Source organism: Mustela putorius, unplaced genomic scaffold (assembly GCF_011764305.1).
Source record: "Mustela putorius furo isolate JIRA1106 unplaced genomic scaffold, ASM1176430v1.1 tig00000813_pilon_pilon_pilon, whole genome shotgun sequence".
Lineage (NCBI taxonomy): Eukaryota > Metazoa > Chordata > Mammalia > Carnivora > Mustelidae > Mustela > Mustela putorius.
The window spans coordinates 4,041,550-4,053,181 of NW_025421485.1; the positions used below are offsets into that span (position 1 = coordinate 4,041,550).

The 11,632-nt window shown below is 51.9% G+C and overlaps 1 protein-coding gene across 5 annotated transcripts in view; it reads right to left on the minus strand.

The window, feature by feature from the left end:
• Positions 1-1,867: 1,867 nt before the first annotated feature.
• Positions 1,868-11,632, minus strand: part of LPIN1 (lipin 1) — a 125,590-nt gene continuing 115,825 nt past the window's right edge. For all 5 annotated transcript variants that reach the window (XM_004745813.3, XM_004745812.3, XM_004745814.3 and 2 more), the window contains 3 exons: positions 7,531-7,645; positions 6,668-6,771; positions 1,868-3,584 (listed from right to left, as the gene is read on the minus strand). In XM_004745813.3, coding sequence (XP_004745870.2) covers positions 3,425-3,584; positions 6,668-6,771; positions 7,531-7,645 — 379 coding nt within the window. In that variant the 3' untranslated portion in view covers positions 1,868-3,424. The remainder of the gene's footprint in view (positions 3,585-6,667; positions 6,772-7,530; positions 7,646-11,632) is intronic.

Here is an 11,632-nt window from a genome sequence, read left to right on the forward strand (position 1 = left end):
ATTTCCTCCGCGACCGGGACTATGTTCCGGGGCTGCTCCAGGGCCGCACGGCCCTCCCTTTTCTAGGGATGGGCACTCTGAGGCCCGCTGTCCGTGTTCCCCAGGCTCCAACGAAGGGCTGCTGAGTCCGGCTAGCTGCGTCAGTTTCAAAGACCAAGACAGGAAGTATTTGAAATATTCAGGTGTTTACAGCTGAGACACTGGGGAAATCCAAGCTGCCGAACTGGTTTTCCTGCACGCGTGTGAGAGCCACTACAGCACCGGATGGAAACAGCATAGCCTCGTGCTGCCGCTGAGCCAAGGGTGGCCGAGAGCAGGAGCAGGTGAGGATCTCCAGGCCAGAGAGTCCGGCTCAGGCTGATTTTTACTTTACAGATAAGAGCGCCTGCAATCTGAAATCAGAGGAAATCTGCCATGGTCAGCGCCATAAGGGGAGCTTGTTTTGTTTTCAAGACACAGAAGCGTTAACTCTGAGACACCCCCTGTCCTGCCCCGCCTCTCCTTTGGAAACCCGGGAACGGCTCTGGCCTAGGCTCTCCCCTCCCTCTGGTGACTTCTGCCTTCCGACCACCCTAGAGCCTCCCCACCGGGCTCTGCATGGTGTGAAGTGCCTCCCGTGGCGTTACACTCAGGGATAAGGACCTTGGTTTCCTGAGCCTCTCCAGTGTCTCCTCCTGCAGCAGCACCTGAGCATCTCATTCAAGACCACGGACCAGAGCCTGCTGGGTGCCTCATGGGTCATGGGCCAAGCCCTGGGGGAACCTGCACGCACCACACTAGCTGAGCCCGCTCTGCTCTCGAGTCATTCCCACCGGGAGGAGGGGCCCCGGACACAGCCCCTTTGCCTACGGAGGAGCGACAGCACTGCACCAAAGGCATCAGGAAAAGACTGGCTCTTTCATTCCCGATATTGAACAGGTCCATAGCCTTAAGGATTTTTTTTTTTTTTTGAGTAGACAATAAAAAATGCTTGATTTCACACCCTAGAAAGCAACTTAGTAGCTCACCAAAACACTTTGAAATTCACACGCCTGATTTGCAGAGAAATCGCTCATCCGTCTCCTTTATTACAACAGCTTTGCCGCCGGCACGACACCGTGAGGCACCGCAGTGACTGGGGTCACCGTGCTGGCACATACAAACACAGATCAAGTATTGTAAATAAAATATATTTGAAGTGGTGATCTCAACCTAAAATGGAAAAGGGAGTTCCCCTCGAAAAGTCTAATCATCTGTCCACGTATCAGGTATGTAGTTCTCCCTAGTTACATGGGATGATCGTTGGATGATGTCCCGTGGAGGGGCTCGTCTCCACAGGGCAACTGGGAAATGTGGGGTCCAGACACAGCATGCCGGCGCACGACCACCCACGGGGCTACTGGGTAACAGGTGTGTAAAGGCGGATAAGCCAGCTGAAAGAGGCAGGAGTGCGGCCACGTACAAATCTCATTTTCGGAAGCCACAAGGCAGGTGTGAATGTTTCAGCCCCTCCAGGGGTCACGCTCTGGGGGTGACACACATCCGAGTGTGTCACCTCCTGGAAGGCAGGCTCTGTTTCTGAGTGCAGTGGCGTCGAGGCGTAAGGTACAGCAAAATTAGGAGGGCAGGGTTGCAAGCTCTCCCACGTCCACACAGAGAGTGACTGCAGCTGGTCGTCCTGATGGAGGGTATGCTAGGTGGCAGGACATGGGACACACGACCCCTCCTCAAAGCCGGAGCCTCCCCCATGCAGGGGACAAAGTACGCTGGCCCCTGCAGGCACGTGACCTCGTGCTCAGTTCACAACGCTTCAAGTTCACCCCGAAAATACCCTCAGGACAGAATTAACATAGCCTCTAAAGGTCACTAATGAACCAGGCCAGAGTAGTTAAGGCAGAACTATCTTTAATTACTTTTAATGCCTCCAAAAGGGAATCTGCACATGCACGTTCCAATTCTAGGCAAGTCTGTGGTCGACGACACAGGCGGACAGTTCTGTAAAGGCTCCCCTTGCTAACAGAGCCCACCAGCGACAATGAAGGCAACACCTCTGGATTTTCTTTCACAGAAAGAGTAAAATTTCATTCATCTGTTGCAGGTTCTGACTTTATGACAATGCAATTTAAATAGGAAAACATTTGCAATCACTGGGGTAAAACACTCTCTAAAAAAATAATACTTCACAAAGGAAAGCAAAATCTTTTACGAAAATAATTCTTTCACTTTTCAAACTGTTCTCTCCAGAGGCCAATTTTATAAACGAGGAAAGGAATCATCTTCCGCCAGCGTGAAGAATGCCACTCGAAGTATTACCCACTCGCCCTTAACTCAAGCGGGAAAAGCGAGGGAAAATAAAAAGTATTACCCATACACTCTGAAGGAAGGTCAGTGTTGCAAGATCTACAGAATAAGGCTCTTTGGATAGTCTAACGTCTCTATCCTTCTGATGTGTTCATGACAGCTACAATAACATACTATGGCTAAAATTCTCCTAACAATAACCCAATCAGAGTAAAATAATAAATAAGAGTATCTACAAAGCACATAACGTCTTGAAATGATTTTCGTAAAACCACCTCCTTTCTTTGGAGAGCTCCCAGCAGAGATCGACACCATCACCACAGGGCAGGAGCTCTGCTTGAATCCGCGTTTCCAGCTGCACCCGGCTGGAGAAGGGAGCCGGCGGAGTGTCGCGCTCCTTCCAAACACTGCCCTAGGAATGCTGACTATAATCTGAATTTAAGGCATTGCAAAGTTAGAGAGAGCCAGACAAAGCACATTCTAAATAAAATGCCTGCCACAGATGCATTAAGGCATAAATAGTCCAGCCTTGGCCACAAAAATGGGAGGGGAAGTATACCAACTGTCTAGGCTATCTCTCACCCAAGGAATTAAAGAACTTATGGGCTACCCATGAGACCTGCCGGCAGAGACTGCTGGGAGACACCCCCAGGCCGAGCCTGTACAGTGAGGGGGGGAGACCCCGCAGGGGCAGGTCTCGAGACCCGCAGCCTTCCCGCCACGCGGGCACAGGTGGCACACCCCGTGGGCAGGTGGAAACAGGCCCTCCTCGGCCATGTCCCGGGGGTGCCTCAGCAGAACGGTCATGGGCAGGGAACCCCCGGCAGCCACCTTGGCACAGGAACCCGGCAGGAACTGTGAGCGGGGACGCAGGGCAGCGCAGCGACTGGCTTGCAGCCGCCACCGAGGGATGCCTTCCCGCCCTCAACGCACCCGCGGCCTCTAAAGTGCACCACTCACACCCCACTTAGAAATGTCCACCCCGGGGCATGGAGCAGGGAGAGAAATGCCCCTCCGATTCCTTTGCTTTTAAGCAAATGACCGCACACCAGGCTACTGAGCTCCTGCTCCATGGCTCCCAAGGCCTATCCTTTAATCGGGGGCGCCGGTCTTCACATGACGTCACGAGGCTGCCGGCAACATCTTACGCTGAGGAGGAATGAATATCCTGGTTTTCAAAAGGGGGCGGTGGCTCTCTCCAGAAGGTAAAGTTACTGAAAGTGTCTGAGCAGGGGAAGTCCGAAGAGTGGCTTCTTTTCAGCAATGGGAAAACGTGGTCGACCACTTCGCAGAGTCTCACGTACCTGCAGGGAGAATGAACAGCATCAGGGCCTCAGAGGGACCCCCGTGCCCTGGCCACGCGGAACACCAGCCAGGTCCCCCTGTGCTGCGCCTGGAAGCTAGGAGAGACCCACAACCCTGGGAACAGACCACCCTGCTTAACCCGGTGGCAACTGTTCTGGAATAATTCCTCACTAATGAAGAGGAAGTCAGTGTGGGTGCCAAGTAGGACTCAGATAAGGCCCCCCGGGGCGAGGCGGGTGAAACCTGAGTTGGCATGGAAGACCAAAGAAGGGGGACAAGTGAGAAATGGGGGGCAGGAGGAAATCAGCGTGACAGTGGACAGCTGCCTGCCTCGGAGCTCATGCCCGAGCCTACAGGAAGAACCTCAGATAAAAGTGCGTGTTTGGTGCAATACAGACAGCTCTGCTGTGCAAGGAAATGACCCTGGGCCTTGGGTTAAGGAGACACAGACCTGACCTTCAGCTATGCCATTTACCAGCTGAGTGACCTTGGGCAAATGGCTTCATCCATTCTAAGCCACAGTCTCCTCAACTGTAAAGGAAAGGAAAACTGCCCCTGCGTCCACCAGAGTGAAATAAAATAACGTCTGCAACCATCAAATCACATATTCGGTGCTCAGTGAGTTTGTCGACGTCCATTATTAACATTAGCCCTCGCTAATTGTTAGCCTTTGGGAAGAAGCCTTAGCTCGCCTGAGGGACAAGAGACCGGGGATCCACTCCCACACTCAGGAGCTGTGTCACCCTGGGTGAGCATCTCGCCCTCTCGGGGCTTCGGGCCCTCCATCTTTATGGCATATGGAGTGGGACCAGAGGAGTGTTTCTCAACATTCTCTCCCTCCATTTTCTGTGTATTCCCAAGATGCTACGTCCTAGTCTCCTTGGCCTATACTACAAAAAGAAAGTTGCTGTATTGAACATGCATTTTCAGACCTCCGGGCGCCTCCAACCAGAAATTCTGACAAGCTCAGGCCTCTCCACATGTCCCCAGAGTCTCTGCTGACCGTCACAGGGTCCCTCTCCAGTTCCAATTTGCTAAAAACCAAAAAGGACTTTCGAAACAAACTCCAGGAATTAGCATGTTCTGAGGCATCAAATACCTTATTAACTAAGGATGAGAGTGTGTATTTAATAAAGGAGCCCCAAAGGGCTTATAAGGAACATCGTGCTTGCACAGAATGGGGAAAATCTCCCCTAACAAGTAAGAATTACGTCTTTCCTGAGGATTAAAACAAATTTTTAAAATGCCTCCTGGCTTGAAGACCTACTTGCTTGAGTTCTGTGGCTGTGGGAGGCAGCCCCTCCCCATGGGGAGCAGCTCATGGTGTGTCGTCAGGGTGTGTGACAGGCCCCCGATCCAAACTGCCCAGTGCTCTGGGAGCCAGCCGCGCCCCAGCCGCGCCCCAGCCGTGCCCCAGCCGTGCCCCTCTCGCACACAAGCCATGGCAAAGAGCACGGACAACCCCCCCGTCTGCCATGGGCCCCTACCCATCTGATGTCTCGGACACGGTGTCCCCGGATCCAAAAAGACAGTCCCAAGTTAGGTGCCAGAGACAGCATGTGCTCTCCAGGGGAGGGGTGCTCCCCCACCCCAGGAAGGGCCTCCTGTCCTTGGCCTGGCACGAGATCGCAAGGCGCCAAGTTCCTCCCACACAGAGATCGACCCAGGCCAAGGTGCCTGAACCTCAGAGTCTCAGAGAAGGGGATAACCCCACAGGCCTCCGGGGTAAACCTTCTTGGGGCTGCGACCCCGTCCTGCCACCTCTCTTGTGACAGACCTGTCACCGGGCTGTGGCCATTTCTGGGCAGTGCCTCATCAGTTCATGGGTTTTCTGACCCTGAAGAGTGATCTCTTGGACCTTCTCCAAATCAGGACACGCTTTCATGGGGGGGGGCGTTGGGCAACACTGGGGAATGCGGGAGAGAGGGCCCCCGATGCTGCTGGGGCCACTCCAGACGTGGCCGGGGGAAGGAATCTGTCCCTGCTCTTGTTCTGCCAGCCAGGAGGGAGCCCGGCACCGTCCCCTGTTCTGAAGGACGGGGGAGGCTCTTGGCTCCGTCCCCCTCTCTCTCCCGGTGTATCCTGAGAACTGCTTAGGAACAGGCATGACTGGGGGAAGGAGGCACGTGGGCAGGCCCCTGGCTCCCTCCAGCCTACAACTGGCCCCCATGGAGGCTAAAGTAAGCTTGAACGGGCGTAAGGATCACCCTGGGTGTGAAAATGTGCTCTAGAAGAAACCTAAATCTCTCCTCTACCTAAAACCACCGGAGGTGCCTGGAGAAGACTGTTCCCTGCGAAGCTGCTAGACCCAAACCCCTAGTTCAACTCCTGCCCACAAGGCGGGCTCCTGCAGTCCTCCCCGGGGTCACTCAGGGCCACGGGCTCTTTTCTAGGTCTGCGTAGACGGTGCAGCCCCTGAAGCAGGCACGGCAGGAGGACAGCCGTCTGCCCGGTGCCGCCCGCTGGGCAACACTCGCCCACACAAGGCCTGAGGAAATGCTCTCTCTACTCTCACGAGGGAGCACCCCGGAGCCAGCACACCCAAGTCAAGGAGAGTCTGCGCCGCCCAGGACGCGTCCTTTCAGACACGAGCCCACTCAGCCCACTGCCCCAGGGAGACTCCGGGGCTCCGACCGCAAGTATGAGAGGAATTCTGGCAATTTCTGGTGAGAGCAGTGTGGCAGGTCGGCGTGCGAAGACACAGAGTTTCCCGTCCGTAAATACAGCTTCACATGACACCTCGATTCGGTTCCATTTCCAATTCGCACGCTAGGCTTTCAACCCTCCCTTGGCCAATCGAAACCACTAGTTTTGAAATTCATGCGGTTCCCCTCAGTGGCAGAAGCTAACCACTCGTTTAAATTGTTGACCCAGAGGGGCTTCATTTAATGCAGATTGTCCAAAAATTAAGTTTTGGACAAACTGCCAGGAGTTGAACTGTATTTTCTTTGTAGGAATCCATGATGAAAATATAGGCAACAAAGGACAAAAAGGCAGAGTGTGAACTGTGAACATGCTTCCGAGATGGAGACTCTAACAACGTAAGGACACAGCGACCCCCCAGCACGCGCACGACACTCACGAGGAGATGTTGGTCTTTGCGTGTTCCTGTACGAGCTCTCCTTTGGGATTGACGGTAAATATTCTGTTCAAGGACACTCCTACTTGCTTATATGAATACACATCCTGTATGTGGAAAAGTAAAATTAGGGGGAAAAAAAGAGCATTATAAACACAAATACGGGATATTTCAAGTTTGATGCACTATTATAAAATTTTCATTAACCAGAACTCTACTTCCAAGTAGTGCAGAGAAAAAAGTGTCTCTGGATGTGAAATTATTAAATCAGTTTCCCCCTGGGGGCCTCCGCGCTCATCCTGCTAGAGCTGAGCTCATGAGTAAACAGGCTCCCAGGGCCCCCTGCGATCTGACAGCCCTGCAGGCTATGCTCTGACCCAGTTTCAAAAGGGGGATCTTCTTACTGGGAAGTTAGTACCAAACTATATTATCCAGAACGCTAAACTCTCCAGCAAGTCTGGGTGTACACCTAAAAATCTCCAAGCACTTCTATCACTAGACGCTACAACGCTCTGAAAACCTGCAATGCCCAGTTGCGCCATGGTGTGAAGGCCTGGCTTTGTGCTTCTCTGCCAGTAGCAATGGTCTAATCCTATTCTAGGTTCTTCTTGTTTGACTAAATTAGCAAGTGGTTTGGAATTTGAAGGTTCTAGCCCCACATTTCAAGCTTCAGACTGAAACCCACCAGCCAATCGTCAAAGAAAGCTAGAGACCAGACCGTGAGGTAACTGTGCATTTCCTCACGGCTAATTCCAGCAGGAGGAGAATCTGGCTCCCCATGGGGTCAAGACCCGCCCTGCAGATGGCTGCTGTCAGAAAGGGCGGTTATTTCCAGACCTCTTATATACCCCCAATTTACTACTTACAGCCGGTCGGTTTCCAAAAGCAGCATAAAAAGGTTCTGTATTTGGAAAAAACAGGTTTTTGATGTCTGTCAAACACTGGACTTTAAACTTCTCTGGCTTCTTCTCAATCACTTCTCTGTTCAAACAAACAAATAAATAATGGATCAGCTTGAGAGGAGAAACTTCCTTAACACCAAACTATTTTTAAATTCACGGAGGGTGAATCCGTACTTCCAAGTCCTCCCACAAAGAAAAACGCTAAAGACAACTGATTTTACTAAAGACCTCCACTGGTCATCCAAGGAAGAAAGAATTCCAGACACAGGAGAAGAGAGAACATCTCCAAACTCATTTTATGAGGCTGACATAGCCTCAGAAGCAAAACTGAAAGAAGAAAAGCATGAGCGGAGTGTGGGCCGATCTCACTCATGAATGTCAGTGCAAACTTCCTAAATAAATCAGCATGTGCAAACTGACTGCCGCAAAGCACCAAAATTTGATTCCAGGAATGCAAGAGCGATTCAATACTTTAAACCGACGAATGCAGTCCAACACATGAACAGATCAAAGGAGGAGAAAACATACCATATTAATAGACACAGACAGGTGGTTGATACCGTTCAACAACGAATCAAGGTGAAAAGTCTGAAACCCGGAATAGCAGGGCATACTCCGAACCCACAGCAAACGGCCTGGTAACAGTTAAGCAACAGCTGGCCATGACCACCATTTCAACCCAGCACCGTGTGGCAGGTCCTCGCTGGCTCGGGGACGGAAGGAAAGCATGGGTAATGAGGATTGGAAATGAAGGAAGGGAAACTGTCGCCAAAAAGGTAGATACAAAAAGGGAATTTACAGATGAATGTTCATCATTAAAAAGGAATCAATAAGACTGCTGGTTATAAAATCAGTGTACAAAAAAAAAAAAAAACTAGTGTACAAGAATCAGTTGCACTTTCATGCACCAGAAGCAACAAGCAGGCAAAAATGTAATTCTGTAAATAGTCATTTAAAATTTATAATGCCTAGGAATAAATCTATAGTGGAAGATGTGTCAGACTTTTATGGATAAAATCATAAACTTTGTTGAAATAGATTGGGGATGTCCTAAATGAAAGAAGACACCATATAAGTGAATTGGAAGACCCAATATTACGAGGAGATACTGACTCTCCCTAAACCGAACAATAGATCCATTATAATGTCAGGCAACCTCTTGGCAAGATCTTGTCTGTATGTTTTCAAAAAACTCAATCATCACAATTACACAGAAGAAAGAGCAAAGGCCAGAAACCAAATCACACCTTTACAGACACTTGATTTATGAGCACAATGACAGCTCAAAGCAGGAGGAAATAGGGCATTGTTTCAGTAATGATGCTGGGACACTGGAACATCCCTAGAAGAGAAACCCAAAAAAGGGAGACGATGGGCCTCTCCTCGATACGCAACAATCAGTTCCTGGTGGGTCACACACCTGCACCTGAATGTGGAAGGCAACACCATCAGATAAAATATAGGAGCCTCTCTCTCTGCTCACTGCCAGGGAAGCCCTTTTTAGTACCCAAACAGCACCAACTACAGGGGAAATGACACGTCCGAGCACATGAAATGACCAATTTATGTTCACCACAAGCCATAAACTGGGAAAGGCTCTTCGCGAAACTGGTGAGAAAGGCTACAGGTATATAATCCATCACACACACATAAATCACAAAGAAAACTGGGGAAACACTCGAGTAGGCACTTCACAGAAGATGAAGCCCAAACGGCCCGTAAACACAAGAGGAGAGACCGTTCACACCCACTGGACTGGCCCAGATGTAGATGGCTGGCAACGTGTTGACAAGAAAGCAGAGCACGGGGAGAGCCTGGACTCCGCTGTGGGGGCGGAAATGGGCTCAGCCACTTTGGAAAACAGTTCAGAATGAGCTAATAATGCTGAATCCAAACATCCTCCGTGGCCAGCAATTCCAATCCCAAGTGCGCACCTCGCAGCAACTCGTCCCGTGTCCCCCAGTGCAGACCCAGGAAGCGCTGCTTCGATGGTGAGATCCTGGAAATGACCCAAGTCTCCACCAGCAGCGGGTTGTCCTACACCAGGACACCACACACAAGTCAGAGCAGTGGGTGGCAGCTCCACTCGGCGTTCGTGGGGACATGACGCTGAGCGAGAACAGCAGGCTCCAGAAGAATGCGACGCGTCCCCACAGGCCACACGTGTGCGTGGTTGACGGTATCGGTTAGGCCCCCAAATACATGCACTAGAACTGTTCCAGAAAGCAGGGAACGATGAACACGAGATTTGGGGAGGGTGGCTACCGTCGCTGCTTGGTGGGGAGGGATGGGGCTACCAGGACTCCAGACGGATCCGCTGACCTTCGGCTTTAACCGGACGGTGGGCTCCGGGTGTGAGGGCCTATTCAGCCAGAGCGGCCCCACCCTGGTTGAACTGCCATTTTGTTGTAAAACGTAAATGGACTCTGCCCCACCCCCACCAAGGGGAACTTACTTAAAAACAAGTCCCGGAAACCAGTCCCACGTAACAAAGTCCAAGTACAAGGGTGGGTCGGGCCAGGTGGAGGTATCCAATCAGCGGGGGCGCATACTGTCTCCGAGCTACCAAGGAGTATGGGCCCCGTGCTTTGGGTCCATTTTGGGCGCCAATTCTGAACTAGGTGATAGGCTGGTTCAAATGTCTACTAGGGTAAATTGTAATTCAGTTGGTCACCCGTGTGTGACCTAGCAGGACTGTGCAGCTTTCTCTGTGTGTTACAATTTCATCGGCCACCTGTGTGTGGCCAGGCCCAACCACATGGCCTTTGCTCTATAAAAGTTAGTCTGGAAATCAGGGAGGGGTCGTCCTCTCTATAAGGGGCTGCTGCGGCCGGTCTGTTTGACGGTCAGTCTGATTCTTGATACTTGGTGCGAAATAAAGCTTTGCTTGACTTTCTCTTTGTATGAGTCTCGCTCCTTTAATCATGGACCCATTATTGGGGTACCCATTTTGGGGGGACGCAACAACTGGTGTTCACTACCTGATTCGCATTTACCCTTGCACGTAGCTAGAAATATTCTTCTGTACCTACTCAAAGTGTAATTTGGATGGTGGTGGTGGTGGTGGTGGTGGAGGCGGACGGCCAACCTGAGCATCATAAGACCCCAGGGCTGCTCCTGGCTCTGCACGGACTTCTGCGGACTGCAGAGCCTCCCCTAAACCAACACTGAAAGAGTCCTACATTCTGCATCTCGGGACCCCACTGCTGACGGGACGGTTATGATTTCAAACTTCAGTCCACTCAGGGGAAACCATCCAAATGCAGCTTCCGGCTCTGTCTCCCTCTCCCCCTTCTCTCTCACACACACTCTAGCACCTGCACCAGTGTGTGAGTGTGTGGCCAGCGGGGAGGAGGCTGTCACAGGCATCTATACCGGGTGAGCGGGCACAAGGCTGTCACAGGCATCTATACCGGGTGAGCAGGGCACAGTAAGAAGGCACCTGCGGCCCGGGCCACCGGCGCCCACCTCACGGGCAGGCGCGCCGGGAGGAAGCAGTGAGGACGGCCGACGGGCACTGAGGTGACCTGAATGTGCACACAGTCCCTGGTCCGAACTCACCCTTGAGGTAACTTTACTCCAGCAAACGACAGAGGGACATCTATGAGTCTCAGAGCGCCTCGGAAAACCCCAAAGGGGAAATGCGGTGACTTGTGAAACAGCTTCTTCCTTCCCAGAGCGAGAGGCCGGCCTCTGCTGCCGCCGAACCCCAGAACTTCACCTCTGCCCCGTAACCCAGTCTTGGGACGACATAGCAATGGCGAGTCCCCTGTCATCAGGGAGACGCCCCCACCTCACCATGAGACTGAGCCCCACGTGGCAGGAATGGGTGCCGCACCCGCGGAGGCCCGGTAACGAAAACTCAAAGCCAATGTCCACTTTAAAAGGGGAAGCTCCTGAAGCAACAGACGAGATTCTGTTCCCCAGAATCTGGGAAACAGATGCCCTCAACTTCTTTTCTCAGACATATTACCCAGAATCATGGCACCTCAGGGCTGAGATCATCTAATCCAGCCCCCGCATTCACCAGCTGAGGACAGCGACTCAGGAGAGGGAGGCACAGGCT